Source organism: Oncorhynchus gorbuscha, linkage group LG03 (genome assembly GCF_021184085.1).
Source record: "Oncorhynchus gorbuscha isolate QuinsamMale2020 ecotype Even-year linkage group LG03, OgorEven_v1.0, whole genome shotgun sequence".
NCBI lineage: Eukaryota > Metazoa > Chordata > Actinopteri > Salmoniformes > Salmonidae > Oncorhynchus > Oncorhynchus gorbuscha.
The window spans coordinates 40,602,671-40,630,652 of record NC_060175.1 but is presented as its reverse complement, the minus strand read 5'-3'; the positions used below and the strand labels follow the sequence as shown (position 1 = coordinate 40,630,652).

The 27,982-nt window shown below is 43.6% G+C and overlaps 1 protein-coding gene across 4 annotated transcripts; it reads left to right on the top strand.

Annotated features, from left to right (window-relative positions):
• Window positions 1–255: 255 nt before the first annotated feature.
• LOC124031377 (RING finger protein 207-like) lies at window positions 256–25,591 on the top strand. Of its 4 annotated transcripts, XM_046342527.1 has the most exons (19): window positions 256–397; window positions 589–617; window positions 1,002–1,192; window positions 4,258–4,393; window positions 4,601–4,745; window positions 5,759–5,840; window positions 5,930–6,005; window positions 18,672–18,797; window positions 19,298–19,344; window positions 20,123–20,195; window positions 20,387–20,455; window positions 20,553–20,621; window positions 20,926–21,032; window positions 23,118–23,295; window positions 23,428–23,613; window positions 23,772–23,823; window positions 23,981–24,098; window positions 24,202–24,294; window positions 24,444–25,591. In XM_046342527.1, exons 2-19 carry the CDS (start codon window positions 606–608, stop codon window positions 24,592–24,594), a joined length of 1,911 nt encoding a protein of 636 aa, XP_046198483.1. In that variant the 5' UTR covers window positions 256–397; window positions 589–605; the 3' UTR covers window positions 24,595–25,591. The 4 variants fall into 4 exon arrangements, with proteins under 4 accessions (XP_046198483.1, XP_046198485.1, XP_046198482.1 ...); XM_046342529.1 differs by lacking the exon at window positions 1,002–1,192 and having other exon boundaries at window positions 328–397; XM_046342526.1 differs by lacking the exon at window positions 256–397 and having other exon boundaries at window positions 436–617.
• The last annotated feature ends 2,391 nt before the right edge of the window (window positions 25,592–27,982 follow it).

Below are 27,982 nucleotides of genomic sequence, written 5' to 3'. Positions count from 1 at the left end.
TATCCTCTAAATCCTGTTGTTGCCCAAAAGAAAATAGCTTCTCTCTACAATTGAGTCAAAAAGCCTGCCCTCATTTCAATATTTTTGAGACTGCAGCATATGTGTTGGTGGTGATACCCATTCAATCCCTGATTCCTGGTTAACTAAGGGGAGAATATTCTATATTGGGGGGATTTTTCCTCTGCTGACATGGCAACAATATCTGATTTCCCTTTTGTCATCTGTGACAGTATGGTTGCACCGTTGGCCCATCCCCAGTCCCCCACTCTGTGAGCAGAATGGCTGCTGGCTAGGGGAGCAGTCAGCTGCCTGGCGTCAGGGCTCAACCAGGCCACTCCAGAAGAGTTTCTGCATTGCTGTCATTCCTGCTGGGGGTAGTTGATAGTACCACTGAAAGGTAAGACAGTAGCGCTCTGTGCTGTCCATATGTAGGAACAGACTCCATCCACTACACTTTTACAGTGAGCTCTTGTGTTGGGGATGCCTTGTGTTTGGTTGGACATATAGAGCAGTAGGCTACAATAGAAGTACTAATATGACAAAACAATAGAACTTTCATGTCACATCATGTGTGTTTTTTCATCACAGCACTGAGGACTCCTACCATGGCTGGCAAGGTAAGTGAAAGAGGGAAGTTATCTCTAACCTAACTGTTCCAACTAAATTAGACTAAAGGTATGGTAGTATTATGTACTGCATTAGCCTGGGTACCAGTGGGGTAATGCTAATGTTAAAGTTCCACTTCTTGTACTCCGAGTCATTGGCATTGACACAAGGTAAAAGCAGTGGAATGTTAGCAGAAAGTGACTGGTTCCCAGGCTAGTCCTGCATCAGATTATTCCATTTGAAAAATGATCTATATGATCTCAAACTCTATATATGAAGTCAAACATGTTGTCCTACTTACATCGTGGCTGATTTTAAATGTCAGTTTAGTTAAAAAAAAGAAAGAAAAAGAGGCTAATCCTAAGGGATTCACTGTCACTACACTCTCTCTGTAGATGGCAGGGGGTGTCCTCTCTCCTTTGGATAATCTGTGTGGAGTGGACTGTTCCAATGTCCATCCCCTGTTTTGTCACCTGTGCCATGAGCAGTACCAGCACCCATGCCTCTTAGACTGTTACCACATCTTCTGTGCGCACTGCCTACAAGGCAGAGCCAATGAATGTCATCTCAACTGCCCCCTCTGCGGGTAAGAGACTGAACTTAACTTACTGAAAGAAGCTTTCTGAACACACAAGCTGTGCATTTGATTTGACACTATTGTTAGTCCAAGACTAACTAAATGCCCCAACCACATTTGTATCTTTGTGGTGACCTATAGTAACTTGTTTAAACATTGGGTTTGAGCATAAGGCATTGCATCTCAGTCTTGGCTATGAAATAGGAGGAATCCCCTTAAGAATCTGTGTAACTCTCCAGTTCTACAGGGTGCTTAGAGCATACATCCTGCACAGCCAACTCTGATCTACACATGAATGGAGAACATGACAGGGACTCACCTATCCTTACAATCAATACCAGCCTTAGTGGATTAAAGCCAAGCAGTCTACTAAGGACTATGGCGCAGAGTGACCTGGTCTAGCCCGACCAGGGCAGGATGGTTTGAGTGGCTAGGACAGCTGCAGGGTCAGCCCTGGCTCTGAGTTAGCACCATGTTAAGGCAACCATGCAGTCACACTACAATAAAACCTACACAGGCATCTTGGCAATGGAGCCGGGAGCTCAGGGCAATTAAATGTGACTTCACAGTGCCCAATCCATGTTATCCCCTACTGGAGAATGAGTCATGGCCAACAGTATTACCTAAAGGCCCTCTGGATTAGATTAGCTCTCACTGATCAAAGAGCACACGGCTATGTGGAACAAAACTTCTCCAGGAAAAAGATTATACTGGAAATAAAACTGATCTTAGATTGGGCCTTTTCTATCACTAAAGAGAGTTTTCAGCATATGAACTTATCACTTATCTTTGATTATCTTCAAACCCAAAAACACAAGCAGATACAAAGAAAAGTGGTGGCTTCCCCATTTAGATCACTGGATCAAGTAGTGATGAGCAAAACATTGGGGATGATGTTACAGCCAAACTGATACACTGCTTTATACAGATACCCCAATGTGCACACACTGGTTGAATCAATGTTGTTTCCAAGTAAGTTCAATGAAATTACATTGAAACAATGTGGAGTAGATGTTGAATTGTCATCTGTGCACAGTGGGACAGTATGCAGCTGACATGAGCAGTCATTTCAGTCCATTTCCTGAATACATCCTGAGGTTCCCTGATCAACTCCCCAACGTGAAGCCAAACAAACAGTAGACTGTAAAATAATCCTACAACTAGCTGTAAGATTATCGCTTCTGCGGGTTCTGATAGTATCAAAGCCTACAGATAAATCTGTCCCTGTAGATCTCTAGTGGTCCAGAGGGGCTTTGTTGCCCTGCCTGCCCAAGCCCACAACTGCTATGGTTGCTTCTTTGTTCTGCAGTTGCATTGTCCCCCCAGAACCCAAGGTCTCCTTGTGTGTTCTGTGATTACATATCTGGGATGAAACCAAACACTGGATCCCATCCGATCATGCAAGATGATAAGTTAAATAAAACATAGTTGGTATGAATACGACTGCTATGGGATGGTTTCCCTATTTAAAATTGGCTCCCTGTGGCTCTCGACTAGGCATAATTTATACCAGAGTTCCTCTCATTCCAGGTATTGAAGAGCTTGCAGGAGTGAGCAGATGGATCTATGGAGGGACCATTGTGTAGTAGGCTACTAGAGTGAAGTGTGTTCCGAGGGGAGATAACCCAGTGGGCACACTCTCTCCCTGCAGGTCCCCCTGGCTCTGTGGCCTGTGCATGGGCAATACAGAAGTGCTGTTTGTTGCTATTTTCATCAGTACTACCAACCATCAGCGGTGGGAAAACTATCCAATTGTCATACTTGAGTAAAAGTAAAGATACCTTAATAGTAAATTGCTCAAGTAAAAGTGAAAGTCACACAGTAAAATGCTACTTGAGTAAAAGTCTAGAAGTATTTGGTTTTAAATATACCTAAGTATCAAAAGTAAATGTAATTGCTAAAAAATACTTAAGTATAAATAATTTCATATTCCTTATATTAAGCAAACCAAATGGCCACTTTCCCTATTTTTATTTAATTTACGGATAGCCAGGGGCACGCTCCAACTCTCTGACATCATTTACAAACGAAGCATGTGTTTAGTGAGTCCGCCAGATCAGAGGCAGTAGGATTCTCTTCCCTCCTCGCCAATGTTTATCAAGTTTGCATAGCAACAGGGTCTATTGTGTGCTACTAATAGGAGTGTAGCAAATTCCCGAGATTACATGGTTCTTGAGTGAGTGGATGGCAGTGGTGTAAAGTACTTAAGTAAAATGACTTTTTTGGGGCATCTGTACTTTACTATTAATATTTTTGACAACTTTTACTTCACTACATTCTTAAAGAAAATGATGTACTTTTTACTCCATACATTTTCCCTCACACCCAAAAGTACTCATTACATTTTGAATGCTTAGCTGGACAGGAAAATGATCTAATTCACACACCTATCAAGAGAAGCAGTATTACACAGGTGACCAGGGATGTTCTCTTGATAGGTGTGTGAATTAGATCATTTTCCTGTCCAGCTAAGCATTAAAAATATAATGAGTACTTTTGGGTGTGAGGGAAAATGTATGGAGTAAAAAGTACATCATTTTCTTTAAGAATGTAGTGAAGTAAAAGTTGTCAAAAATATTAATAGTAAAGTAAAGTACAGATGCCCCAAAAAAGTCATTTTACTTAAGTACTTTACACCACTGCCATCCACTCACTCAAGAACCATGTAATCTCGGGATTTTGCTACACTCCTATTAGTAGCACACAATAGACCCTGTTGCTATGCAAACTAGATACACATTGGCGAGGAGGGAAGAGAATCCTACTGCCTCTGATCTGGTAGAACCAGGTCAATGTTAGAGGTTGCATACTTAAACTCTAAAGTGAATTATTGTTTGACATGTTTATGACATGCCATGTGTTTTACCTGTAGTAAAAAACTACTGCCACGTACTGAATTCAGAATATGTTAGCAAAGCTTCTGCGATTAGATATGTTGCACCATCTGCTGGAGAGCCTTGGGAATGCAACTCACTACTCTTTTATGATCAGTGTAGCGAGAAATACAAATTTGAATGAAGCACTGCATGAAACATTTTTCTGTGCTTTTGTTGCTGGATCCATCTGTGTCACAGATACCCATCAGTTGTAAAAGGAATGAATGCACTCCCACCAGAGGACCGTCTGCTGAAGTTCCTAGTTGATAATTCTACCGATGACTGTGAAGAGACAGTCCAGTGTGCCAACTGTGACCAGCAGAGCAACAAACAGGTACCTCAAAACAGAAATAACTCTAACAAACCATGCTATAGATCTTAATAGAGAGCATTTATTATCATGGATCATATTGTGTGTGTGTGTGTGTGTGTGTGTGTGTGTGTGTGTGTGTGTGTGTGTGTGTGTGTGTGTGTGTGTGTGTGTGTGTGTGTGTGTGTGTGTGTGTGTGTGTGTGTGTGTGTGTGTGTGTGTGTTTTATAGGACACAGGGCCAATGTACTACTGTAACACGTGTAGCCAGCCCCTGTGTGGAGCTTGCAGGGATTCCACACACAAGGCCAAGATGTTCTCCCACCATGAGATTGTGTTCCTGGCCAAACGCACCAAAGTGTGCCACCGGATGTGCTGTGAGTACCACCTGTGTTATGTTCACACTACAACAAGAGCTCAGCGGCTTCTAGCTATAATTACATTGTTATCTAATAATAACCTATGGTAACACTTTACGTTAAGTTTCCCCTATTACTGCGTAACTAACACAGTAATAACTGTTAACAACATAGATTTGACTAAGCTAACCAGGAGAAATGAAGAGACATGATAACATTAGGTATAACCCTTTTAGTTGCATTGCACAATGTAACAATCTTTGAGAAAGAACGGTGTACTTGCACTTTACATTCAGTTGCTTGCTTCTGGGTAGGTACATTGTAAATACATGCATATCCCTTGTAACAACAATGTAATTACAGAGTTGGTTGTTAAAGATTGTTACATTGTAAAAAGGTTCATCCTAATGTTCTCCTGTCTCCTAGTTTATCCTGGTTAGTCTATTGTCTGCAAAGGTTATTACATTGTAACTGCATAGTAACTATAAAGATTATACCCTACTGGGCTACACTTTACATTCAGTTGCTTGCTCCTGGGTAGGTACATGATAACTACAAGTATATCCTATGTAACTACAATGTTCTTGCATTACACTTGATTCAGTATAGCCTTTGTGCCAGGTCATAACATAGTAATAAACTCATTGAAAATGGCCAGTAGTTAATGTGCCTTGTTACAATTGTTGTTACCAGGTCCTAGCCTATTTATCAATCCTGGTATTGCATGTGGATTCAATGGTAGTGGAACCTTGTAGTTACATGTACCAAGATCAGATTTTGGTTTGAGTTATTAACATGGTAATTCACAGGTGACTTTCAAATGTGTAATTACAAAACATTAGTTATATAGTGGAACACGAGAATGTGTAATGATAACATCATTAGTTACATGTAAAATAACCTTCATCAAGTGAATGTGTAATTAAGTGTTGCCTAATCTATTGACACAATTGTCAACATGTTCATGGGATGATTATCTTATTGTAAGGAAACAATGATGTGATGGTCTAACATAATGTTTGTCTCCACAGCTCTCCACGATGAGCCCTACATCATGTTCTCCACAGAGAAGAAGTCGATGCTCTGCATCAAGTGTTTCAGAGACATGCAAGTGTGAGTGAAGCTCCTACTACAGCGATGCCACAGATTCAGACAGGAACACTGTGAGTAAAGCTAATTGATGTTTCTGCTAAATTCCACAGAGAGAGCCGGATACACTGCATCGATATTGAGACAGCATACATACAAGGCTGTGAGATACTAGACCAGGCAGTGCTGGTAGGTGAATTGTGACTTTTGTTCTCTAGATACATTGTGTGTTATCCCAGCTAGAAAAACAAAGAGAGTTGCACACTCTATCTATAAACTCCAGGTATGTATTGGGTAAACAACCAATGTTTCGGCATCACTGTGCCTTCTTCAGGGTGATGTCATGAATGCTTGAACCAGGTTATGTAGACAAAACAGTGCAATTAGTGTAACCAATTACAATAGTGAGGGGTGTGTCATAATTGTCAGGTTAATTCAAATTAATTTTGTGAAACTGTTAAAAGACAATAGTTTACAGCATATTGAATATATTTGGCTATTGTTATCATAGCATAAGATTATCATCACAATACATGATTGTTTCATTGAATTTCACATATACAGTGGGGCAAAAAAGTATTTAGTCAGCCACTAATTGTGCAAGTTCTCCCACTTAAAAAGATGAGAGAGGCCTGTAATTTTCATCATAGGTACACTTCAACTATCACAGACAAAATGAGGGGGAAATCCAGAAAATCACATTGTAGGATTTTTATACATTTATTTGCAAATGATGGTGGAAAATACGTATTTGGACACCGACAAACAGCAAGATTTCTGGCTCTCACAGACCTGTAACTTCTTCTTTAAGAGGCCTCCACTTGTTACCTGTATTAATGGCACCTGTTTGAACTTGTTATCAGTATAAAAGACACCTGTCCACAACCTCAAACAGTCACATTCCAAACTCCACTATGGCCAAGACCAAAGAGCTGTCAAAGGACACCAGAAACAAAATTGTAGACCTACACCAGGCTGGGAAGACTGAATCTGCAATAGGTAAGCAGCTTGGTTTGAAGAAATCAACTGTGGGAGCAAATATTAGGAAATGGAAGACATACAAGAACACTGATAATCTCCCTCGATCTGGGGCTCCACGCAAGATCTCACCCCGTGGGGTCAAAATGATCACAAGAACGATGAGCAAAAATCCCAGAACCACACGGGGGGACCTAGTGAATGACCTGCAGAGAGCTGGGACCAAAGTAACAAAGCCTACCATCAGTAACACGAGGGACCAGGATGACTGATCCATGTAAAGGAAAGAATGAATGGGGCAATGTATCGTGAGATTTTGAGTGAAAACCTCCTTCCATCAGCAAGGGCATTGAAGATGAAACGTGGCTGGGTCTTTCAGCATGACAATGATCCCAAACACACCACCCGGGAAACAAAGGAGTGGCTTCGTAAGAAGCATTTCAAGGTCCTGGAGTGGCCTAGCCAGTCTCCAGATCTCAACCCCATAGAAAATCTTTGGAAGGAGTTGAAAGTCTGTGTTGCCCAGCAACAGCCCCAAAACATCACTGCTCTAGAAGAGATCTGCATGGAGGAATGAGCCAAAATACTAGCAACAGTGTGTGAAAACCTTGTGAAGACTTACAGAAAATGTTTGACCTCTATCACTGCCAACAAAGGGTATATAACAAAGTATTGAGATAAACTTTGGTTATTGACCAAATACTTATTTTCCACCATCATTTGCAAATAAATTCATAAAAAATCCTACAATGTGAATTTATGGATTCTTTTTTCTAATTTTGTCTGTCATAGTTGAAGTGTACCTATGATGAAAATTACAGGCCTCTCTCATCTTTTTAAATTGGAGAACTTGCACAATTGGTGGCTGACTAAATACTTTTTTGCCCCACTGTATATTTAATTGTTTCCAATTTCATTAAATTTTTGTTACATGTAATATTTGCATAATAAGCATCATCAACAGGGGGAACATATTGGATGTATGTGGATACGCTGTATAAATAATATATTCATTTATAAGACTTGTTCATAGAAAATTGTTAATTAGAAGGGCCTGAGATCCAGTTGTGTAAAGTACTTAACTAAAAATACTTCAAAGTACTACTTAAGTAGGTTTTTGGGGTATCTGTACTGCTTTTCTATTTATTTTTTGGACAACATTTACTTTTACTTCACTACATCACTAAATTATGTACTTTTTCTTCTATACATTTTCCCTCACATGCAAAAGTACTTGTTAAATGTTGAACGCTTAACAGGACAGGAAAATTGTCCAATTCACACGTTGTTATCCCTACTGCCTCTGATCTGGCGGACTCACTAAACACAAATGCATAATTTGTAAATTATGTCTGAGTGTTGGAGTGTGCCCCTGGCTATCTGTACAATTTAAAAACAAGAAAATGTCATCTGCTTTACTTAATATAGGATTACTATATTACTATAGTAGTTGTAGGTTTTTATGCAGTTCCCAAGACCCGTCTGTGAGTTACTTTGACCACTGGAAAAATAGTTATTTCGTAAATACTGCAATGAGGGTTGGATTGAATTGAGCCCCTAATCCTTCATTTGCAAGGTGATGATTGCACTTTTCTTCCCAACACAACACCGCAATAATTGTCAGCCCCTATAGGGTATTCAAATGTACACCGCAATAAATGTCAGCCCCTATAGGGTATTCAAATGTACACCGCAATAAATGTCAGCCCCTATAGGGTATTCAAATGTACACCGCAATAAATGTCAGCCCCTATAGGGTATTCAAATGTACACCGCAATAAATGTCAGCCCCTATAGGGTATTCAAATGTACACCGCAATAAATGTCAGCCCCTATAGGGTATTCAAATGTACACCGCAATAAATGTCAGCCCCTATAGGGTATTCAAATGTACACCGCAATAAATGTCAGCCCCTATAGGGTATTCAAATGTACACCGCAATAAATGTCAGCTCCTATAGGGTATTCAAATGTACACCGCAATAAATGTCAGCCCCTATAGGGTATTCAAATGTACACCGCAATAAATGTCAGCCCCTATAGGGTATTCAAATGTACACCGCAATAAATGTCAGCCCCCATAGGGTATTCAAATGTACACCGCAATAAATGTCAGCCCCTATAGGGTATTCAAATGTACACCGCAATAAATGTCAGCCCCCATAGGGTATTCAAATGTACACCGCAATAGATGTCAGCCCCTATAGGGTATTCAAATGTACACCGCAATAGATGTCAGCCCCTATAGGGTATTCAAATGTACACCGCAATAAATGTCAGCCCCTATAGGGTATTCAAATGTACACCGCAATAAATGTCAGCCCCTATAGGGTATTCAAATGTACACCGCAATAAATGTCAGCCCCTATAGGGTATTCAAATGTACACCGCAATAAATGTCAGCCCCTATAGGGTATTCAAATGTACACCGCAATAAATGTCAGCCCCTATAGGGTATTCAAATGTACACCGCAATAAATGTCAGCCCCTATAGGGTATTCAAATGTACACCGCAATAAATGTCAGCCCCTATAGGGTATTCAAATGTACACCGCAATAAATGTCAGCCCCTATAGGGTATTCAAATGTACACCGCAATAAATGTCAGCTCCTATAGGGTATTCAAATGTACACCGCAATAAATGTCAGCCCCTATAGGGTATTCAAATGTACACCGCAATAAATGTCAGCCCCTATAGGGTATTCAAATGTACACCGCAATAAATGTCAGCCCCCATAGGGTATTCAAATGTACACCGCAATAAATGTCAGCCCCTATAGGGTATTCAAATGTACACCGCAATAAATGTCAGCCCCCATAGGGTATTCAAATGTACACCGCAATAGATGTCAGCCCCTATAGGGTATTCAAATGTACACCGCAATAGATGTCAGCCCCTATAGGGTATTCAAATGTACACCGCAAGTGGCAATAGGTGTCAAGAACTCGGCGTTGTGCCACTGTGAGCTAACTGTCCAGAGCCGTATTTGTATGCAATGCACATAATTGTATTTTCAGAGCGTGCCAGTGGACTTCTGGTAAATATGCTTTAGTGATAAAGTGTTGGGATCAGGTACAACTAGGTTTACCCACCCCCCAAAATTCATATTTATAAGCAATTTCCCCCACCCACAACTTCTCACCAGAATGCATGTTTTATTTTATTTAAAGGTATTGGGCAAAGGCTGAAATTGGGGGTGAGAGTTACATTCTGAGAACGTGAAGATAATGTTTCATAAAAACAATCTTAAGTGTGTTCATGTGTGTTGGCCGCAGTCATTAATTGACCACACCTGATCTTAATGAGTGCTTGTTTCCTTTGAAATGGGGTCTATTTGGATAGACTGAAATGAACAGCTGTGTTAAAAAATACAGTATGCTAGCACCATTCTGGTGGCACTTTGGACTAATTCAATGGATAGAGAATCGAAGATTATATGTTCGAAGCTCATTGATCCCATGTCAAAATAAAATGTGTTTGCATGATTAATGCCAAAGGAAATTACATTCCATATGTTCAAACAAGTTAACTGAAAGTAAGTTAGCAATGTTATCGAATGTCTTATTGAAACATTCAATGAAAGTTTTAAGAAAGTTATTCAAAAACCTTGAAATTGAACCTATAATTTCCGTTCTCAGTGTCAATAAAACCTCTCATGAAAACCTTCAAGGAACCAGAGTAAAATGTTCTCACAACCTCCCTGTAACCTAAAAATATATGTTACTAGAACATGCAAAATTGTAACTACTAAAGTATGTCAGGAATCATATTGCTTTGTTCCCATAACCAATTTAAAACCAAAAAGATACATTCCCACAACTTCCAAGGACAAATGTGCGCTAGCTGGGATTACATTGATATGTCACAGTCACTACCTCTGGAAATCACAGTTTTCCTCTGCAAGGGAGAAATTGAGCCATTTTTTACATTCAGCATCAGTATTATTTCTAACAAAGATACACTACATGACCAAAAGGATGTGGACACCTGCTCGTCGAACATCTCATTCCAAAATCATGGGCAGTAATATGGAGTTGGTCCACCCTTTGCTGCTATAACAGCCTCCACTCTTCTGGGAAGGCTTCCACTAAATGTTGGAACATTGCTGCGGGGACTTGCTTCCATTCAGCCACAAGAGAATTAGTGAGGTCGGGCACGGATGTTGGACACTGATGTTGGGCGATTAGGCCTGGCTCACAGTCTACCTTACATTCACCCCAAAGGTGTTTGATGCGATTGAGGTCAGGGCTCTGTGCAGGCCAGTCAAGTTCTTCCACATCAACTTCGACAAACCATCTCTGTATGGACCTCGCTTTGTGCATAGGGGCATTGTCATGTTGAAACAGGAAAGGGCCTTCCCCAAACTTTTGCCGCAAAATTGGAAGCAGTGAATAGTCTAGAATGCCATTGTATGCTGTAGTGTTAAGATTTCCCTTCACTGGAACTCGGGTGCCGAGCCCAAACCATGAAAAACAGTCCCAGACCATTATTCTTCCTCCACCAAACTTTACAGTTGGCACTGTGCATTAGGGCAGGTAGCGTTTCTCCTGGCATCCGCCAAACCCAGATTCGTCCGTTTGACTGCCAGATGGTAAAGTGTGATTCATCACTCCAGAGAATGAGTTTCCACTGCTCCAGAGTACAATGGCGGCGAGCTTCACAACACTCCAGCTGACACTTGGCATTGTGCATAATGATCTTACTCTTGTGTGCGGCTGCTCGGCCATGGAAACCCATTTCATTATGCTCCCGACTAACAGTTCTCCTGCTGACGTTGCTTCAGAGGCAGATTGAAACTCGGTAGTGAGTGTTGCAACCGAGGACAGATTATTTTTCGGTGGCCCCTTTCTGTGAGCTAGTGTGGCTTACCAATTTGCATTGTAGCCGTTGTTGCTCTTAGACATTTCCATTTCACAAAAACAGCACTTACAGTTGACAGGGGCAACTCTAGCAGGGCAGAAATCTGACGAACTGACTTGTTGGAATGGCGTCATCCTATGACGATGGCCACGTTGGTATTTTATTAGGATCCCCATTAGCTGTTGCAAAAGCAGCAGCTACTCTTCCTGGGGTCCACACAAAACATGAAACATAATACAGAATGACATAATACAGAACATCATTAGATAACAACAGCTCAAGGACAGAACTACATACATTTTTAAAAAGGCACACGTAGCCTACATATCAATGTATACACACAAACTATCCAGTTCAACTAGGGGAGAGGCGTTGTGCTGTGATGTGTTGCTTTATCTGTTTTTTAAAACTAAGTTTGCTGTTTATTTGAGCAATATGAGATGGAAGAAAGTTTCATGCAATAAGGGCTCTATATAATACTGTACGTTTTCTTGAATTCTTTCTGGATTTGGGGACTATGAAAAGACCCCTGGTGGCATGTCTGGTGGGATAAGTGTGTGTGTCAGAGCTGTGTGTAAGTTGACTATGCAAACAATTTGGGATTTCCAACACATGAATATTTCTTATAAAAAGGAGAAGTGATGCAGGCAGTCTCTCCTCAACTCTTAGCCAAGAGAGGCTGGCATGCATAGTATTTATATCAGCCCTCTGATTACAATTAAGAGCAAAATGTGCCGCTCTGTTCTGGGCCAGTTGCAGCTTAACTAGGTCTTTCCTTGCCGCACTGAACCACACGACTGGACAATAATCAAGATTAGACTAAACTAGAGCCTGCAGAACTTGCTTTTTGGAGTGTGATATCAAAAAAGCAGAGCATCTCTTTATTACCATCTTTGCAACCATTGAATCTATATGTTTTGACCGTGACAGTTTACAATGTAAGGTAACGCCAAGTAATTTAGTTTCCTCAACTTGTTCAACAACCACACCATTCATTACCAGATTCAGCTGAGGTCAAGCACTTAAGGAATGATTTGTTCCAAATAAAATGCTCTTAGTTTTAGAGATATTCAGGACCAGTTTATTACTGGCCAACCATTCCAAAACAGACTGAAACACTTTGTTAAGGGTTTCAGTGTTTTCATTAGTGGTGGTTGCTGATGCGTATATGGTTGAATCATCAGGATATATGGACAAACATGCTTTGTTTAATGCCAGTGACAGGTCATTGGTAAAAATAGAAAAGAGTAGAGGGCCTAGAGAGCTGCCCTGCGGTACACCACACTTTACTTGTTTTACATTAGAGAAGCTTCCATTAAAGAAAACCCTTTGAGTTATATTAGATAGACAGCTCTGAATCCACAATATGGCAGCGGTTGAAAGCCATAACACTTAAGTTTTTTCAACAACAGGTTATGGTCAATGATATCAAAGGCTACACTGAAATCTAACAGTACAGCTCCCATAATCTTCTTATTATCAATTCCTTTAACCAATCATCAGTAATTTGTGTCAGTGCAGTACATGTTGAGTGCCCTTCTCTATAAGCATGCTGAAAGTCTGTTGTTAATTTGTTTACAGAAAAATATCATTGTATTTGGTCAAACACAATTTTTTCCAACAGTTTACTAAGAGCTGGCAGCAAGCTTATAGGTTTGCTGTTAGAACCAGTAAAGGCCGCTTTACCACTGTTGGGTAGTGGAATTACTTTGGCTTCCCTCCAGGCCTGAGAACAAAGACTTAACTTAATGCTCAGATTAAAAATATGACAGATAGGAGTGGCTATAGAGTCAGCCACCATCCTCAGTAGCTTTCCATCTAAATTGTCAATGCCAGATTTGTCATTGTTGATCGTTAACAATCATTTTTCTACGTCTCCCACACTAACTTTACAAAATTCATACATGCACTACTTTTCTTTCATTTAATAGTTTTTTATGCATGAATATAATTGCTCACTGTTTGTCATGGTCATTTCCTGCCTAAGTTTGCCCACTTTGCCAATGAAATCATCCTTAAAAAATTGCAACATCAAAAGTTTTGATGTTTGTCTTTCTGCCCATAATTTTATTTACTCAAGTTTTTTTCCATCATTGTTTATATCATTGATCTTATCTTCATAATAAAATGTCTTCTTCTTTTGGTTGAGTTTAGTCACATTTTGCAGTAAGTCCGCCAGGCAGATGTGCAGCCAGACGTATTAGTCACTCCTTTTGCCCCATCTCTTTCAACCAAACAGTTTTTCAATTCCTCATCAATCCATGGAGCCTTAACAGTTCTAACAGTCAGTTTCTTAACAGGTGCATGTTTATCAATAATTGGAAGAAGCAATTTCATAATTTCATCAAGTGCCGCGTCTGGATGCTCCTCAAAGGGGGGGGGGGTCAAAATCAAAAGTAACAGTCTGTGTCTGGTGCGGCCACCAGCTGCATTAAGTACTGCAGTGCATCTCCTCCTCATGGACTGCACCAGATTTGCCAGTTCTTGCTGTGAGATGTTACCCCACTCTTCCACCAAGGCACCTGCAAGTTCCCGGACATTTCTGGGGGGAATGGCCCTAGCCCTCTAGTCCCAGACGTGCTTAATGGGACTGAGATCTGGGCTCTTTGCTGGCCATGGCAGAACACTGACATTCCTGTCCTGTAGGAAATCACGCACAGAACAAGCAGAATGGCTGGTGGCATTGTCATGCTGGAGGGTCATGTCAGGATGAGCTTGCAGGAAGGGTACCACATGAGGGAGAAGGATGTCTTCCCTTTAATGCACAGCGTTGAGATTGCCTGCAATGACAACAAGCTCAGTCCGATGATGCTGTGACACATCGCCCCAGACCATGACGGACCCCCCACCTCCAAATCGATCCCGCTCCAGAGTACAGGCCTCGGTGTAATGCTCAAATGCAAATCTGACCATCAACCCTGGTGAGACAAAACCGCGACTCGTCAGTGAAGAGCATTTTTTGCCAGTCCTGTCTGTTCCAGCAATGGTGGGTTTGTGCCCATAGGCGACGTCGTTGCCAGTGATGTCTGGTGAGGACCTGCCTTACAACAGGCCTACAAGCCTCAGTCCAGCCTCTCTCAGCCTATTGCGGACAGTCTGAGCACTGATGGAGGGATTGTGCGTTCCTGGTGTAACTTGGGCAGTTGTTGTTGCCCTGCAGTACCTGTCCCTTAGGTGTGATGTTGGGATGTACCGATCCTGTGCAGGTGTTGTTACACGTGGTCTGTCACTGCGAGGGCAATCAGCTGTCCATCCTGTCTCCCTGTCTCGGTGTCTTAGGCGTTTCACAGTACGGACATTGGAATTTATTGCCCTGGCCACATCTGCAGTCCTCATGCCTCCTTGCAGCATGCCTAAGGCACGTTCACACAGATGAGCAGGGTCCCTGGACATCTTTCAATTTGTGTTTTTCAGAGTTGGTAGAAAGGCTTCTTTATAGTGACGTAAGTTTTCATAACTGTGACCTTAATTGCCTACCACCTGTAAACTGTTAAGTGTCTTAACGACCTATCCTCAGGTGCATGTTCATTAATTGTTTATGGTTCATTCAACAAGCATTGGAAACAGTGTTTAAACCCTTTACAATGAATATCTGTGAAGTTATTGGATTTTTACGAATTAACTTTGAAAGACAGGGTTCTGAAAAAGGGATGTTTCTTTTTTTGCTGAGTTTATATTTGTAACAGCGTTCGTCTGTTGAATGAAGAAAGTCGGACTGAAATGCAGCGTGTAGGTTACTCATGACTTTAATGAACAGAATAGCGGTACATGAAATAACTGAAATACAAAAACAACAGAATGGAACGGGAAACTAATTACAGCCTATCTGGTGACTACAACACAGAGACAGGAACAAACACCCACAAAATACAAAGCGAAAGTCAGGCTGCCTAAATACGGTTCCCGATCAGAGACAACGATAAGCACCTGACTCCAATTGAGAATCGCCTCAGGCAGCCAAGCCTATACAACAACCCCGAATTAGCTGCGATCCCAAATACTACAAACCCCAATACGAAAAACAACATATAAACCCATGTCACACCCTGGCCTACCCAAACATATAACAAAAACACAAAATACAATGACCAAGGCGTGACAGAACCCCCCCCCCCCCCCCCAAGGTGCGGACTCCCGGACGCACCTCAAGAGCATAGGGAGGGTCCGGGTGGGCATCTGTCCACGGTGGCGGTTCTGGCTCAGGATGTGGACCCCACTCCATTAATGTCCTAGTTCCTCCCCTTCGCGTCCTGGGATAATCCACCCTCTCCGCCGACCATGGCCTAATAGTCCTCACCCAGATCCCCACATAACTGAGGAGCAGCTCGGGACAGAGGGGCATCTCAGGACAGAGGGGCATCTCAGGACAGAGGGGCATCTCAGGACAGAGGGGCATCTCAGGACAGAGGGGCAGCTCGGGACAGAGGGGCATCTCGGGACAGAGGGGCAGCCCGGGACTGAGGGGCAGCCCGGGACAGAGGGGCAGCTCGGGACCGAAGCAGCCCTGGACTGAGGGGAAGCCCTGTACTGAGGGGAAGCCCAGTACTGAGAGGAAGCCCAGTACTGAGAGGAAGCCCAGTACTGAGATGCTCAGGCAGGTAGTAGGCTCCGGTAAATCCTGGCTGGCTGGCAGATCTGGAAGAGACTGGTTGTCGAGCAGATCTGGAAGAGACTGGTTGTCGGGCAGATCTGGAAGAGACTGGTTGTCGGGCAGATCTGGAAGAGACTGGTTGTCGGGCAGATCTGGAAGAGACTGGTTGTCGGGCAGCGCTGGGCTGACTGGCGGCACTGGCGGCGCGGGGCAGACTAGTGGCGCTGGGCAGACTAGGAGCACTGGCGGCGCTGGGCAGACTGGGAGAACTGGCCGCGCTGGGCAGACTGGGAGCACTGGCGGCGCTGGGCAGACTGGGAGCACTGGCGGCGCTGGGCAGACTGGGAGCACTGGCGGCGCTGGGCAGACTGGGAGCACTGGCGGCGCTGGGCAGACTGGGAGCACTGGCCGCGCTGGGCAGACTGGGAGCACTGGCCGCGCTGGGCAGACTGGGAGCACTGGCCGCGCTGGGCAGACTGGGAGCACTGGCCGCGCTGGGCCGACTGGGAGCACTGGCCGCGCTGGGCCGACTGGGAGCACTGGCGGCGCTGGGCAGACTGGAGACTCCGGCAGCGCAGGAGAGGAGAAAGGCTCTGGCTGTGCTAAACAGGCGAGGCGCACTGGAGGCCTGGTGCGTGGTGCTGGAACTGGTGGTACTGGATCGAGGACACGTACAGGAAGCCTGGTGCGGGGAGCTGCTACCGGAGGACTGGTGTGTAGAGGTGGCTCTGGATAGACTGGACCGTGCAGGCGCACTGGAGCTCTTGAGCACCGAGCCTGCCCAAGCTTACCTGGCTCGATGCCCACTCTAGCCCGGCCAATAGGAAGAGCTGGTATGTGCCGCACCGGGCTATGCTCCCGCACTGAAAACACTGTGAGCTCCATAGCATAACACGGTGCCTGCCCGGTCTCTCTAGCCCAACGGTGAGCACAGGGAGTTTGCGCAGGTCTCCTACCTGGCATAACTATTCTCCCTTCTAGCCTCCCCCCAATATTTTTTTTGGGCAGCATTTCAGGTTTCCTTGCCAACCGTGTTCCCTCGTATCGTCGGCTCCTATCTCCCGCTGCCTCTGCTCTCCTTAGTGCCTCCACCTGTTCCCATGGGAGACGATCTCTTCCGGCCAATATCTCCTCCCAAGTGTAACAACCTTTACCATCCAACACGTCTTCCCATGTCCATTCTCCGAATAATTCATCCTCCCTTTGCTGCTCCAGCTGTCGCTGCCTGTTTAAACCAGCGCCTCTCCGTTTTAGCCGGCGTGTCTCTTTCTTTGACTCGATTCGCCTGTAGCCCTCTTCGCAATGCTGAAGCGAATCCCAGGCGGGCGCCTGCACTCTCTCTGGGTCTGCCGCCCACCTGTCGATTTCTTCCCACGTCGTATACTCCATGCCTCTACCGTCCATAACGTCCTCCTTTAGCTCCTGCCAGTTATCTACGCTGCTCGGTCCGTGAGAGTGTTGGGTGTTTCTGTAACGGCGTTCGTTCGTCTGTTAAATGAAGAAAGTCGGACCGAAATGCAGCGTGTAGGTTACTCATGACTTTAATGAACAGAATAGCGGTACATGAAATAACTGAAATACAAAAACAACAGAACGGAACGTGAAACTAATTACAGCCTATCTGGTGACTACAACACAGAGACAGGAACAAACACCCACAAAATACAAAGCAAAGTCAGGCTGCCTAAATATGGTTCCCAATCAGAGACAACGATAAGCACCTGACTCCAATTGAGAATCGCCTCAGGCAGCCAAGCCTATACAACACCCCTAATTAGCCGCGATCCCAAATACTACAAACCCCAATACGAAAAACAACATATAAACCCATGTCACACCCTGGCCTACCCAAACATATAACAAAAACACAAAATACAATGACCAAGGCGTGACAATATTAGCCCACACAGCTACAGCATGCCAAGTTTAGGACCTCATATTGAAGCTTTTAGAGAACCCAAGCCCCCAACTGATGTATACAACAATCTTTCAATTATCTACTTTGGTTTAGATACAAGCATCATGAAACTTCATTTGACATAGTGAAAATACAATTTTTGGGGACCTAAGTTTGCTTACCACTTTTTCAATGTGGTTTCTTCCTTCACAGACTACATGAAATGATGTTCTCTTCCTAAATATTTGGTCAAATTATACATTTTGTGTATGGTCACATAAAAACAAGGGTGGCTCAACATACCCCACTCTCCCCTAACACACTCACAACTCCGTGGCCTAGTATGAATCTCCCTCTGCAACTCTGTTTCCATGCTGTATTTTACTTGACATAATATAGGATGCTTATGTTGTCGATTTTGAAAAGGTACCGAGTTTGAGATAAAGCATATGATCATGTGCGTGGTTTAGCTACAGGTGAGTGAGAATATATACCATGATCATGTGTGAGCCTTGCTTTCTCTGTAGGCAGTGAAGGAGCTGCAGACATCGGCCCGTGAGGCTATTATCATGCTGAGGGCCATGATAGGGGCGGTGGGCTCCAATATGGAGGAAGAGGAGAATGCAATCTGCAACATCTTCACCAGTATGCAGGTAAGGACTCTTTTCATGACTCTACAGGACTCTTTTCAGGTCACCTGAAAAAAAAAGATTATGTTGTTATTGAGATTTGAATGTATTAAATAAGCATTGTGAAGTTTAACTATCTAAGTGCAACACAATAATATGATTCCACATTTGAATATGTGATATGCCCTTTACATGGAATATATAACTTTGAAGATGCTATGATGGTGCCTCACCACTGGGTGACTCTCTTGCTCTTTTTGTTAAAAGATTGCAAGGGTCTTCAGCTCTCAACAAAAACTCCACGAATGGACCAAACCCATACTGGTACAATTACAAGACAATGTGTACCACAAAATTACATTTTAGAGGAAATGAATCAGAAGCTAAATCCTCAGACAGTTATTTTGAAAAATGGAGGGCGGCAAACAAGGCCAACAGTCTTTTTCACAGTAGACTGACTACTAGCAGACGTTTTCATATCCATTTTCCTTGTGGTTAATTTTTTCTCTGCTCTCATCTGACAGGAAAGACTGGCTGAGAGGAAGACAATTCTGTTGCGAGCGGCTCAAAGGTACTGCATTACTTTGCTATGAAACTGTTGCTTTGACAACATAAAAACTATGGATAGGCAATCTGATTGGCATGGATTGAACTTAGCGATTTTCCCTAGGTCTCAATGTGCTTTACATTGTACAGTTTGTACATAGCTAGCAAATCTCATTTACCAATACGAATGTATTGCAGCGATTATATGTTACACCCTGATGTAGGCTAGTTTCTATTTGACCCCATGAGATAGACTTCACAGTAAACAATTCAAACAAGAATGACTGGGCAAACAGAGTAAGGACTGCTTCAACACAACTACTCATCATTCCATGTCCACAGCTGCAGTTCATGGTTACATTTAATCAATGACAATGTGTAGATAACCTCTGGTATTGATATTTACTCTCTGGTAGCAGTTCATCACAACCAGTGGAGCAGGAAGCTAGATCCTGGGGGCCACTGGACTGCAACATTACTGCCTCTGAAGTCTGTATAGGAGAGAGTGTATCAGGTTGCATTGTGTAGAGATCTTCATTGAGATTTTTGGGCCCCGTGTCCACCATCTTTCACGGCTCGCTGCCTGGAAGCGGCCCAGTGACTGTCTGGATTCCCAGAAGGGAGTTAAAAGCTATTTATGGCAGGCTGTGTGTTTCCGTCTCAGTGTCTGTCGGTGTGTATGTGTTTGTTACGGAGAGCAGAACATAGATAAGGACCTGGATACATGAAGTATGGGTTTCTGTATTGCATAACCCTCTGCATCGAGTGGATAGACGTGTAGTGGAAATGTTGTGTGTTTGTAGCCAACATGAAGAAAAGGAGAAGGCGCTAAAGGAGCAGCTCTCACACCTTGCTGCCCTCCTGCCAACCCTGCAGGTTAGATCATCATATCTCTATATCCCCAGGCCTGTAATTAACAGTGTAGGCCAATAACTAGTTGTTACCTAGTTGATACCCATAAATACATTTGACAGTGGTATAGTTTTGCCATTATTACCTGGACAGTTTATTATTCACAAGCCCTCCAGTGTGGTTGACCTCTGACCCTCTCTGATGCCCTCTCCAAGGTTCACCTGGTCACCTGCTCAGCCTTTCTCAGCTCAGCCAACAAGTTTGAGTTTCTGGACATGGGATATGTGAGTACTGGCACTTTATATTCTGAAGAGAATCAAAGATAGAATGGGTAAATTAACCAGAGGTTTGCATCAAACATGGTGGCTCTCTCCTCCACAGCAACTAATGGACAGGCTGCGGAGGATTGTGAAGCTCCCTCATCAACTGCGACCAGTACAAAGCAGCAAAGTGAGTGTGGCTTGTCTACTCTGTTCTTACAAAACAATGTGACTTCAATCCACACTGCCCTTACAAAAAATATTGCTGTTTTGAAACTGCAGTAAAAGTGCAGTAACTGCAGTCGACTGTGGTATTTTGGATGCAGCAATTGCAGAATAACTGCAGTTATACTGCACACTGACTGAAATCTTTTTTTCTAAGGGTGTCATGTACAATTTGCATTTAATACTATACACACAGTAAATGTGTTGTCTCTTCCTTCAAAGAAAGGTGCTAGCCAATCTCTGACCCAGATGATCTCTCTCTCCCTCAGATTAACACAGGCTACAGGGTTGAGTTTGCTCGCTGTCTGGAGCCCCTCCTGCTGCTGGGACAGCGCCGCCCAGCCTCCATTACCGGAGCAACTAGTATTGCAGCCCTGTGAGTCTGCTTGGCCTTTAACTCTTGTGCAAAATATTCTTCCCTAATCTCTGTCTTTCAGTGCACAAGTGGGGCTTTTTAATGAGACCAAATCTCTGGACCCAAATGTTTGCACATATAAAATATGAGATGATCTCCTTGAAACATGAGATATAATATAACCAATTCTTGGAAGCACAACTGGCAGATGGTGATAACCACAGAGAGAGGGAAGGAGACTCCATTATGAGCCCCACTATGTCACTTATCCTGTCTGCCTGTAAGCTCTGGGCACAGACATGCTTAGGCTACGTAACTCACCTTTTTGGTGGCGGTCTTCCTGTTATAGCGGGCGCTAGTCCCATCCTTTCCGTGCCAGAAATACGGGTGATAACAGTGGGCTGGGCCAGAGTGACCAGCGCAAAGCCAGGGTTCCAGGAAACAGCTTTTTACAGCAAGGCTCTGTGTCTGTCTGGATATCACAACACAGTCTGGATCCCAAGCAAACCTTGACACACATGACAGTATGTCTCTCAATACACACACATACTGGGGTGTCAATGTATTTGGCTGTATAAGATACAGTGAGGATGACTGGACCCAAATTCAAGGACTGAGCTTATACTGAGCTTAGCTGTTACCAGAGTTTTAACAGAATCAAAATGTCCCCTTCCAGAGCCTTGGTTCCTAGTTGGTGTAAGCTATAGTTGTAGGTATTTGACACAGACATAGAGATTCATTTGTTTTCAAAATGGACCCATTTGTTCTTACAAACTCATTCAGATGCAGACTCTGTCCCTGTCCATGTAGACACAAGGGACGCATGCTCTCAGACCAATTTTCCACATCAATCACTCCCAACTGTTCACAGGTCTGTAACTCCCCCTTTTCCCAAACCCCCAACATACTGACAGTCCTCCCTCCCAACCAGTGCCCCTTCCATGTAGGATACGGAGTGGGTGGGGACGGCACTGAGCAGGCTGGCACTATTTTTATCAGAATTTCACAGAACTCTCCAGGATTCATCTGGTAGCTAGGCACACAGGAGTGGCGGGGCCAATTTGTTCCATGCCACTGATGTCACTGCTTTTGCCAATGTCTTAAATTGGTATCAGTGGTGGGGGCAGCAAGTGGATGCTCAGAGGACTAAATGCGTATGGCAGGGTGAGAAAGAGACACTCACAGCAAACAATCAGAGACTCACTCTCGGGATAGTTCTACTGCTGTATCAGGGCATGTGCCAAGCAAGAAATCAAGACTGAAAGCATTCCAGGGCCCAGGTAAGCTGCATGTCTTTACCAGTTGTGTGCCGATAAACTTTTCCGTAATCATAGAATATCTGTCTTTACCAACTGGCTAATGATATTTCCACCTGTTATATATTCCAGAGTTTATTCCGTGTTTCATTGGTATGATACATAGCCCTCCCTCATTCGTGGACAATTGTAAACTATGACACATATTTGGTTAAAATTGTAATATTAAGTGTTAGGAAAGTCTGTTAAAGTGGTCTACAGTATTACATGAATCTATTACTCCAGTGGTAGTGGTGGTGGTGGTAAGGAGTGAGGGAAAGGCAGGTCAGGGCCCGCTGTCTGTCTGTCCTGGTTGTCTCTTTGTCTTAAAGCTCACTGGAGACGGGGAGAATTTTATGTTTCCAGTTCAGCCGGGTCTCAAAAGCGACTCAAGTACAGTCTACAATATTTATCATTTCCATTTGTTGCAAATACAGTATATGAAGCAATGGTTCTATTGTTCAAAATGTTTAGCAAAGTAATTTTCTGAACTGGAACTCGGGCAAGCAAATGTTTTACATTGTTAGTTGTAAACATGGTCTTCAGAATGCCATTATCGGAATAGCCTGTGTTGAGTTATGGTTTTGAGGTGCACGCTTCAACTATGAATCACTCTCTCTGGAACATTAGCAGTGAGAACACCTGAATATAATATTGAACATGAGGGACAGTATATTTATATAAAATGGGATAGATAGGCTGTAAAACGTACTCCCTGATGTATATATTTAGAGCCTTAAATAAATAACTGTTACTTAGGACGAGGCTTCCCGATGAATGATGCCCTGTGGTTTTATCTCCCCTCCCTCAGGCTCCATTCCCCCTTCTCCATGTCGTGCCGCTCCCCGTCCCTCAGTGACATGCCCCTGGGCTCGGCCGCGGGGAGAAAGTCTACCTCCCACCGCTACATCTGCACCAAGGTCCTCCTGGCAGAGGGGGGCGACACACCCTTTACTGAGCACTGTCGCAGCTATGAGAACAGTTACAGGGTGAGTGACATGACCACAATGACAACAACTATGGGTAGAGCGACTTGGCCACTTCACTTGTGATAGGGTGTCTGTGACAGTGTTGGTGCGTGCGTGCGTGCGTGCATACATTCATCTATGTGTTTGACCCAGACCCTCCAGACTGAGATCCAGAACATGAAGGACCAGGTACAGGAGCTACACAGGGACCTGACCAAACACCACTCCCTCATCAACACAGACACCATGGGGGAGATCCTGGACCGCTCCCTGCACATCGATGGACAGATCTCCTCCCAGTACTCCTCTGTGGAGACCATGAGGGCTCTGTTTGAAGAGGTACATCCACAGGCCCCATATCGAACAGCAGCAATATGTTTAGGAGGTCAAGCAGCTTATAGATCCTTTAATATATCCTATGTTTTGTGCATATGAATGACTTGGCCTTGTGAATGATTTGGCCTTATTAAAGTAAGTAAACCATATTTCTCTTTTAGATTTGGGAGGAGACCTTTCAGAGGGTCACTAATGAGCAGGAGATCTATGAAGGTAAGGTTTACCCATTAACTAAACATCAATCTGTTGTATGTACTGTATGTACATTTGGACTTGGTAACATGCATCATGATCTAATCCCATTTTTGGATGTGATGCATGTGCTTTGTTCTGTACTTTGACATGGCATTTGTGTTCGACCACATTCTAGCACAGCTCCACGACCTGCAGCAGCTGAAGCAGGAGAACTTGTACCTGACCACCATCGCCCGACAGATTGGACCATACATCCTGTCTATCGCCAAGGTTAAAGAGCGCCTAGAACCAAGGTAATAATGATATACGGTTCCCTTACAAACTACAACTCCATCGATACAAAATACAGAAATTCTATGTCAAATATATAATTAAGTAAAATACTGGTCAAACCAGATTTCAGGAGCCCAAAGAGCTTCATGATGACCGCACAGAAACCATGCTGAAAATCTATGAGGACACCTCTATGGCCATGGACGCACAACACAGGTAACTTGCAAACACATAACTGTTGTTAGTCTGTATACTACAGATAATATAAATAATGACCGGAAACTGGGACAGATTCCATTTTATAATCATGAAGGTGTTGAATGCACTATCCCAGCTATGTACCCTCTCTTTGTTTTCCTTGGCAGTGAAGACCACACCTGTCCCACTGACAGTGACTGGGAAAAGAACATGGACAACCGCTCCCTTATCATACAGTCTGATGAGGCTTCCATCAAGACCAACGACTACCATTGGCCAGGAAGGCAGACAGCCAATTACAATGAGATGCCATTATAAAGCAGAATGTTACACTTTCCCCTCCCCCCTGTTTCCTGTGTGGCCTCCAGCTCAACACAACAGGACAGGGACAGCATGTGACATTATCCTCTGTTCAGATAGTCGCTCCTGACATTTCATGGTGACATTTCTTGGCAGGGAGGTGTTGTCATCAGCTCAGAGGTGAGTCCTTAGACAAACAGGTGTCAGAGGACTCCACTGACACTCACTGGACTCAATGACTAACAAACTGGAGTCAATGGACTCACTGAGAGGGCGGTGAATCCCCTCCAATCTCACTTGTCACTTGTCAATGTGAAAAGATCAATCTGATGGACCAGTAGATCACCTCATTATGGACTGAATGGATGGAGGATCTGCAGTTTTATGCTGAGGAAGTGACTGTGACCACCATGTCTCAATCAACAATGCATGGTTTTAGACCTGCAATAACATACAGAGGGAGAGTGCTTCCTCAGTTGATATTTCTAAAATGGTCATATGTTGTTATGCTGTGTTGTCCTGAAAGGGCTGTTCGTTTGATTGTATGGTTCTAAAACCAACGGTTGTATATTGTATCATATGATCACTAGTTATATACAGTACATAGTGGAATGTATCTGGTGATGTATGGCTTGTTGGTCCTCATCCTCAGGTCATAGATAGTGCTGGTGTGACCTCAGTAAATACAACAGTCAAGTGTAATGATGCACATCAACTTGTGCATTAATCATGGAGAAACTGGGTGAGTATTGTCAGTGTGTTTTCCTTAAATTACCCAAGAATATGCAGCAAATTGGTGAAGCCGAGCTTATGTGAGGGAAGCAATGGCAAAAATGTTGCGTCAGGCGCTGCTCCAGAATCTCCCGTGTGTTCAATTAAGTTGAGAGCTGGTGACTGAGACGGCCATGGCATATGGTTTACATCGTTGTCATCTTCATCAAACCATTCACTGACCACTCGTGCCCTGTGGATGGAGGAATTGTCATCCTATGGGGGCATAGCCATGGTAACCGCATACCCCATAATGACAAATGCGAAAAACTGTTTTTTAGAAATGTTTACAAATGTATAGAAAACAGAAATACCTTATTTAGATAAGTATTCAGACCCCTTATGAGTCTCAAAATTGAGCTCAGGTGCATCCTGTTTCCATTGATCATCCTTGAGATATTTCTACAACTTGATTGGAGTCCACCTGTGTGTTAATTTAAATTGATTGGAGACGATTTGGAAAGGCACACACCTGTCTATAGAAGGTCCCACAGTTGACCGTGCATGTCAGAGCAAAAACCAAGCCATGAGGTTGAAGGAATTGCACATAGAGCTCTGAGACAGGATTGTGTCGAGGCACAGATCTGGGGAAGGGTACAAAAACATTTCTGCGGCACTGAAGGTCCCCAAGAACACAGTGGCCTCCATTATTCTTAAATGGAAAAAGTTTGGAAACCAGCGAGACTCTTCCTAGAGCTGGCCGCCCGGACAAACTGAGCAATCGAGGGAGAAGGGCCTTGGTCAGGGAGGTGACCAAGAACCCAATGGTCACACTGACAGAGCTCTAGACTTCCTCTGTTGGGATGGGAGAACCTTCCAGAAGGACAACCATCTCTGCAGCACTACACCAATCAGGACTTTATGGTAGAGTGGCCAGTCAGAAGTCACTCCTCACTAAAGACACATGACAGCCCACTTGGAGTTTGCCAAAAGGCACCTAAAGAGTCTCAGACCTTGAGAAACAAGATTCTCTGTTCTGATGAAACCAAGCTTGAACTCGTTGGGCTGAATGCCAAGCATCTCGTCTGGAGGGAACCTGGCACCATCCCTACGGTGAAGCATGGTGGTGGCACCATCATGCTGTGGGGGTGTTTTTCAGCGTCAGGGACTGGAAGACTAGTCGGAATCGAGGCAAAGATGAATGGAGCAAATAACAGAGATCCTTGATGAAAACCTGCTCCAGAGCGCTCAGGCCCTCAGACTGGGGTGAAGGTTCACCTTACAACAGGACAACGACCCTAAGCACACAGCCAAGACAACGCAGGAGTGGTTTCGGGACAAGTCTCCAAATGTCCGTGAGGGGCCCAGCCAGACCCCGGACTTGAGCCCGATCGAACATCTCTGGAGAGACCTGAAAATAGCTGTGCAGCAATGCTCCCCATCCAATCTGACAGAGCTTAAGAGGATCTGCAGAAAAGAATGGGAGGAACTTCCCAAATACAGGTGTTCCAAGCCTGTAGCGTCATACCCAAGAAGACTCCAGGCTGTAATTGCTGCCAAAGGTACTGAATACTTATGTAAATGTGATGTGTCTTTTATTATTTAATAAATTAGCAAACTTTTCTGAAACTGGTTTTGCTACGTCATTATGGGGTAATGTGTGCAGATTGATGAGGATTTTAAAAAAATCTATTTTAGAATAAGGCTGTTACCTAACAAAATGTAGAAAACGCCAAGGGTTCTGAATACTTTCCGAAGGCACTGTATGTGGAAGTATCTGCTGTCAATATACTTTGAATCGCTCATTAAGTGTTTTCATTATTGTGTCAGTTACCTATAAATATTTATCTGGTGTAAATACTATTCCTTATTTGTCCTTTCCCATTTTCTTGTATGTTTCTTTTTTGTTTGTCTGTTGAAGACATGCCCAGACAAAAACGTATTCCCATATTATAAGAAAGTCGTTGCTTCACCAGTAATTAATATCCCCTTTGTATTGTGGATAGAAGCAGGAATGACCTCTATGCAGGAAAACCAGGCACACATACAGATGGATGATGTAGAGCAGAGGGTGAAGGTTATTTACGTTACAGTATGTGATTTTAGGTCTGTTCAGCCCCGCTGCTTCTCAGAAAATATTCAGGTCAGGCTGTACCTACAGAACAGGGCTGTCTCTCCTCTGCAGAGGAGTCAGGGGTGCACACTCATTAAAAACACATTTATGACAGCAGAGTAAAGACTGAGTTTGCTGCTCTGGCCATCCACTGCCTCCCCGTGGTCGTATATCATCTCATTGAACATCTAAACCTTGTTTCATCCCCTGTCCACTATAGAGGGTATTGGTGACAGATCCCAGCCAGGTGTTGAACAGTAATTGGAATCAATGTTGATCCCCTTATCACCACGGTGACAGGTGCTGGGGCAGCCATAGAAAAATGTCAGAGGGCAAGAGAGTAGTCCCATGGGATTGTGGATCCTCAAGGAAAAAACACATCTCACTAGCACCAACCGAACCTCTTCACATACGCAAACGTGCGCACGCACAAACTAACACACAGGCTCACTGACAATGTCAATGCAAGGCAATTTCCTTCACTATTCCCTGTCTCTCAGCTGTATAATTGAAGGCTGTCTCTCAGCCTAGGGTTTCTAATCTGATCCCTGTCTCTCTGAAGGTCCCACTGTCCTCGGTCTC

Bases quoted from the DNA above. Each gene is read 5' to 3' on its own strand.
- LOC124031377 (XM_046342526.1), top strand. From the start codon at position 558: ATGTCACATCATGTGTGTTTTTTCATCACAGCACTGAGGACTCCTACC. The intron at 5,841-5,929 runs GTGAGTGAAGCT...TAAATTCCACAG, and splicing joins TGTTTCAGAGACATGCAAGT to AGAGAGCCGGATACACTGCA. The intron at 23,296-23,427 runs GTGAGTGACATG...TGTTTGACCCAG, and splicing joins GCTATGAGAACAGTTACAGG to ACCCTCCAGACTGAGATCCA.